This window comes from Anneissia japonica, unplaced genomic scaffold, assembly GCF_011630105.1.
Source record: "Anneissia japonica isolate Jap-2015-1 unplaced genomic scaffold, ASM1163010v1 scaffold287833_len2544123_cov190, whole genome shotgun sequence".
Taxonomy (NCBI): Eukaryota; Metazoa; Echinodermata; class Crinoidea; order Comatulida; family Comatulidae; genus Anneissia; species Anneissia japonica.
The window spans coordinates 2498742-2505562 of NW_022757233.1; the positions used below are offsets into that span (position 1 = coordinate 2498742).

The 6821-nt window shown below is 34.5% G+C and overlaps 1 protein-coding gene across 1 annotated transcript in view; it reads left to right on the plus strand.

Moving 5' to 3' along the window:
• LOC117124624 overlaps positions 1-6126 on the plus strand; it is a 21183-nt gene extending 15057 nt beyond the window's left edge. The window contains exon 3 of the mRNA XM_033270920.1: positions 6044-6126. Within this exon, the coding sequence (XP_033126811.1) occupies positions 6044-6126 (83 nt within the window). The remainder of the gene's footprint in view (positions 1-6043) is intronic.
• The last annotated feature ends 695 nt before the right edge of the window (positions 6127-6821 follow it).

Below are 6821 nucleotides of genomic sequence, written 5' to 3' on the forward strand. Positions count from 1 at the left end.
TGTTTTTTTAATCATATTTCTTAACACTACGGTGGGTTTCCTATGAAAGCGTGTTCGTCATTGATCAGATTACAAATCGCCTGATTCCACATTGTGTTTATCAACCAATCACGGCCTGGAATATGGTAAGCTTTGCGGCTAATAAATACGTCTGCACGAGTCTAGTTGGCAGCGAAGAATAAGCCGTTTTGTGGTGCTTGCAAGGGTGGGTGGTCTCTCCCCTGAGAGATAAACAATGTACACTACTGTAATGAAGGCTGGCCTAGAGCTAGAGGAAGACGAACTAGGCCTATAGGTTGGCTGGGTAGTACGTGTGTGTAATAGATCAGATAACAGGAAATGTAGGCTACAAGTTGCTTTTATGTGTATTAAACCACATAATATTCAAATTAGTTAGTAGCGATGAGTGTATGTGTGCAGCACATTTCGTGTCAATGTACTGTAATGCAGGCTGGCCTGACGAAGACGAATAGGCTGGGTACGTACGTGTGTGTAGGCATAGGCCCTAGTCTAGATCAGATACTACTGGAAATAAATGTATATGTGTATATGTATATATATATATGTGTATATGTATATGTATATATACAGTGTATATGTGTATATGTATATATATATATGTGTATATATATGTATGTATATATATATGTGTGTGTATGTATATATACATACAGTATATATATATATATTTATCGTATATGTATATATGTATGTATATACAGTATGTGTGTGTATGTATGTGTATACACACACATATATATATATATATATATATATAGATATATACATATATAAATATGTACATATACATATATACACATAATGTATATATATATATATATATATGTATATACGTATATATATATATATGTATATATGTATATACGTATATATATGTATATATATATATGTATATGTCCTCTATGTATATACGTATATATATATATGTATATATATATATATATGTATGTATATAGTACTGTACTGTATATATGTATACGTATACGCCGATACGTATACGCGTATATATATACACGTATATATACATATATATACACATATATACATATATATACATATATATACATACATATATATATATGGGCGAAAACAATTTGAATTGGCGAAACAAAAATCAACTACTTTAGCCATTTTGGCGAAAGCTTAAAAAAAATAATAATGTTTTTTTAAATACTTGCTGAAATACATTGTTTCTTTCGTCCGACTTCTCTATGGAAATATTTTCCCGTCGGCACGATCAAGGCCAAGATCTCCATTTTACGCTAGGCCTACTCCATTGCCAGTGCCATCATGCGACGTTTATGTGTGTTCTATTAGTGTGACTACAAACGTCACTGTGTGCATCGCAAATTATTTGTTATTTTAAAGTGGGCAGCGTAACAATCAGTGGCTGGATGGTAACGACTACAGTACCGACACAAAAGACTAAGATATCTCTATTAAAAACTAAGATATCTTTATTTTCATTGTTAATAGAGATATCATAGTTTTTAATAGAGATATCTTAATTTTAAATAGAGATATCTTAGTTTTTAATAAAGATATCTTAGTTTTTAATATAGATATCTCTATTAATAAAGATATCTTTATTAATAGAGATATCTCTATTTAAAACTAAGATATCTCTCTTTAAAACTAAGATATCTATTTAAAACTAAGATATTTCTATTAACAGAGATATCTCTGTTAATAAAGATATCTTAGTTTTGTTTCCTGCTGCAATGTCGGATGGGATAGCGTATACCTTAGAATGTGGTAGGAATCTGTTTTGGCAGCAACGGATTGATTCCAGATGTGATTAGGTTTATATATGCGCAGAGCTGTGTGTGTCCAAGGACTCTGGCTATCAATTAGTTAAAACATACTCCCACCATCCACTGTCATACTATATTTATGCTATATTTAACGAAATTATTTTGTAACAGATGTAATAACGATCAATAAAAGCTAAATATAACATTCACATGCAAATAATGATTTAGCCTTTACATCTTCATTTATTCATTTGCTATGTCAGATCATTTGTTTTGATTTTATAGATCTATACTTTTTGGATCTGTTAAATTTGTTTAATCCTACATTTCATCATATTAATCATTTTATTAATTTATATTATTTCCACTCCAATTAATTAGGTTTATATCCCAACATTGAGGTCAGTCAGGGGTTCTCGCGCTGGAAGTACTGTAGCTTGTGTCCTTGAGCAAGGTACTTTATCTACGTTTGTCTCTTTCTACCTAGGAATATTAATGGGTAACTGGTAGGTTGTTGTGGCATTAAATAATTGTACTAGTTTCGTGTGCTAAAGAATAGTGAACGACTAGATACACTTCCTAGGGAACAGAGAAAGTTGGTGCTGGTTTGCCAATGTATGCCATCCAGGGTCCAGGGGACGACTTTATCATTCACTTTTAAATAATAATAATAATAATAATAATAATTATAATAATAATAGTCGTTGTCGTCGTCAACATCATCATCATCATCATCATCATCATCATCATCATCATCATCATTCAATGCACCTTAGAAGACCACCTCCGATTAATGGTGTTGTAGTTGGTAACACCAATGTCCACCAAAACACCAAACACCAACGGCAGCTCGTTTAGTCTCTGGAGTTTCCAGGCGTGAACATATTTCACCTGTTCTCCATCATCTACACTGGTTACCAATTGACAAGCACATCACATTCAAGATTCTGCTCATTACGTACAAAGCCCAGCACAACAAGACTCCTGAATACATTTCTCAACTTCTAACGTCGCGTTCTGTAACTTGTAGTAGGTCTTTGAGATCAACGACCAATAGATTCATACTATCCGTTCCAGCATCGCGACTAAAAACTTACGGTGATAGGGCTTTTTCTGTCGCTGCACCAAGACCCTACCAGCCTCTATCCGTGAAGCAACTTCCGTTCATACATTTAAGAAGAAATTAAAAACCCACCTTTTTTAAAGTTTATCTTTATACAATAATTGTAGTTTTAGAGTTTTTAAGTGTTCTAGAGTACTTAATTCGAGTGTTTTAGAGTATTTAAGTGTTCCTTAAAGTCGCTACTCCCTTACTTGAGCCGGCGTTGCCACCTCAACAGTGAACGGTAGTAGAGCCGAGGCTTATCCAAGGTGGAAGCTACCGGAGCCCAGCATACTGTCGCCGGAGTACCTGCATGTGCCCGGTAGTGGTGGTGTCGCCGTCTCAACAACAGGAGTGCGTTTTTTCGTGCTGCAGCTTGGTTTTTTTCCTTCCCTGGTCTGCCTGTTTTTGAAGGCTTTTTTTTTTACTTATTTTTATTTATTTATTTATTTTTTATTTAATTTTATATTTGTTTACTTTATTAATTTATTTATTTACTTTATTTATTTATTATTTATTTAACTTATAACAAATATAAAAAAAATATTCTGATTAATATCTAATTAATTTAAGATATATTAATATTATTTTATTTTTTATAATTTATGGTCTTACCTTTTCTTCATCGCCTTTTGACGATTTTATTGTGGAAGGCGCACTACAAATATCCCACCATTACTATTACCATGAAAAGGCACAATAAAATATTTTTTTAGGATTTTAGCTTGGGTATACCTTACTTGCCTTAATGGTCTGCCAATGTTAAGAAGTTGCTATTTTAAGGAATTCAAATTTAACCATGGATATTATTGTCTTGTTTTATTCAATCGTCCACCCAAAATGTACCTGCCTGTAACGTTATGGGGGCCATTCACATGCATTGTGAATGTTAGTGCTCATTTTCACATGCCATTTGAACTAACTGTACCTGCATATATATGAGGTCAGCAAATACAAGCAACCTATTACTCTATGTTTTCATCCTCAACAGCCAATTTCAAAAATTATTAAAAAAAATATGGGTTCTGCTCTAAGAATTGGGTTTTTTTCTAATAAAATTTTTTACTACAGCTAATAGAGGTACATTATATCTATTCTGAGTAATATGAGACTAACTTCAACTTTCTTGCACATACACTACAAGCAGAGTTACAGAGTTGCGAGCCGAGTGACCGAGCGATAACCCAGGGTCGTTGCAGCTACAACCTTTACATTGGTGCTGGTTCCAGCCGCTCCTGCCCATGGTTTGGTTGGTAGAACCAAGTCTTCTCGGATAAGGACTTAAAATGGAGGTCCAGTGTATACACCTACAGTAGTTCGTGCGCACTTTAAAGAACCCATTGCATCTTTCGGAAGAGTAGGGAGTTACCCCGATGTTATGGTTCGTTTCAGCCCCTGTTGTTGTCTAATGATTTGAACATGTATCTACCATGAAGTGCCTCTTTACGGCTGCTAAGTAGTCACAGACCATGCCCATACGCAATTCAGCACCATGATGCTGCAATTTATGAGTATTCTCCCACCTCCTGCGGAGTTTACCTGATTTTTTGCAAAATTGTACCCAACCGGCCTTTTTTTAAGATAAATCAATTATATATTAAAGCACAACTTTGAAGATTCCTTGATAATTCGAATAGAAGCTTATAATTGGAACAGGCCCTCTGAAATCACATTTTAAAAGACCATAAACTACAAAATAATAACATTAACTTGACTATTACTGCCGAAGGTTGTTTTTAAAGCTTATATTATGTTTACATTTACGTGTTTACAGTACATCTTGCAACTGACTAACATGTCTGTCACTGCAAGGTTTCAGATATCTGTGCTGCAGGAGAATCCCAGAAAATTGCTTTGCTTAAACCAGACCATTTCAATTACACGGGGGTGTGTAGGCCTGTGTGGGTGTATGTGTGTGCCTGTACACCCATACCTTCCAATGATGTACGTGCAAATACACTCTTGTTTAGTGGTGACACACACGCAACCAATGCCGTTGCCAGTAGTCAAAATAGCTTTAAACAGTGGATTCCCTCGAAACCCTTGTGAAATATCAGAGTTTTTCATCGTGAGTCACCTATTGTTAGGAATTTTGTTCAAAGTTCATAGACACATGCTGTGTTTGTAAAAATGAACAGGGTATCATGTGAAATATTTGTCCTTGGTTATGCAGTGGCCTACACAACTTTATGGTAGTCTATAAATATCCTCTGCTTACTCACAGAAATAGCGCATTACACATATTTTTAATATAAATAAACACAGATTAACTATGTCACCACTTGTAAGGTTACATTATTAGAGTTAATATTCAAAATAAAGTATTTCTAGGAGCAATATTCAGGTGCAGATCCAGTAGGAGGAATTTTGCCACTAAATTGTTATAATTTCAATGCATATCAGCGTTATGTGCTTTCACTTATCTTTTCTGAAACTGCTGTGTCTCCCCCCCCCCCCCCCACTTTTTTGAAAAATTCTGGATCTGCCCCTGATGTAATATTTATGTCAAACAGGAAAACCCTAGAGAGCTGATGGTAACTGGTGACACCAATTATACAGTTGAATCCAAGCAACCTCAACGATAAACATAACAAGCTGCTGTTTAACCGTTTAAGCAAAGCAATTTTCTGGGATTCTCCTGCAGCACAGATATAATGATAAACATAACAAGCAAAAGAACAGCTTGGAAGAGATTTTACAGAAGAGGGGTGTGATGACATTTTGCCTTGATGATTATGTTTCTACAGCAGAAACGGACCCAAGTACATTTACTGGTAGCAATGCCATTCCAAAAGTTATCGTAGAGAATTATATTTATTTTTAGCATTCTTAAAGGAGCGACACTCCAGAAAGGCTATTTTTTACCTCCGCTTAAAGCGGTTATGTATTTTTTTGTTTGTGTGTTTGTCTGAGAACTAGCCTATAGGCCACAGTTTTTTTCAGAAACTCCTTTAACTTTGTCATAATGATTCATGACCAAGGATGTCGAGGTGATTTAGCTAGTTACCATGATAACTACATTTTTGGTAAGAGGTTGCTTACTTTTTCCAAAAAGAAACAACACTTGGGAATATGAACTGAAGTTCATGAAACGTCGGAAAGTTTATACAACAAAAAAAGAAAATTATCATAATACTATGGTAACTGATTTTTTTTTTCTTTGTAGCTGATCAGTTGGCCAACGCTATTAAGAATGTAATTCAAGATTCTCAAGGCTCAGCACGTAAGATGGCTCCCATTACTATTTAACATTTTGCAATATAACTTGTGTTTATGGAACAAATATCATCTGATCTCAGTGGAGTGGATGTGGTAGATCCTGCAAAACCATATGGTCCTAATACTTTTTAAAGCCCCAATTCCAGAATTTCTTTACAAAATATGCATATGCATTACTCTGATTATTATAAACCATTGAAAATTATTGGCATAAATTTTAGTTTGGCGCAAAAAGAGAAATAGAGACTATTGCTCATAGGAGATTACCATTTTCTCGACTACTTCGTTACTAGGCAATTCAGAGATTGTAGATCACATTCGCTGGAATGCTCTCGCTTTTGCGTATTACTGTACTTTATACAGTGAATAAAATGCGCCCTCTAATGAAATTAGATGTTGTACTTCGCATCTCGCACACTGATCGATTGAGTAGGCCTGACATGTTTGTTTAATTGTCAAAATCTCGGTCAGAATAATTTTTTAATAACTTCGAAATAATTCCAATGAAATATTATATTTCACAAGTGTCAATACAGTACAGCAATGGAAACTATATTCATATTTAGGAATGTCTAAATTCAGTTAATCTAGCAATTCCGTATTATTTCATTTCATTTATTCATCTCAAAACATTAACATTGACAATAAAGGAAACAGCAATAAGCACAAACAAATGTGAGACAGGACACCACGAAAGTAAACTTAATCACTGTCGAGTAGGGACC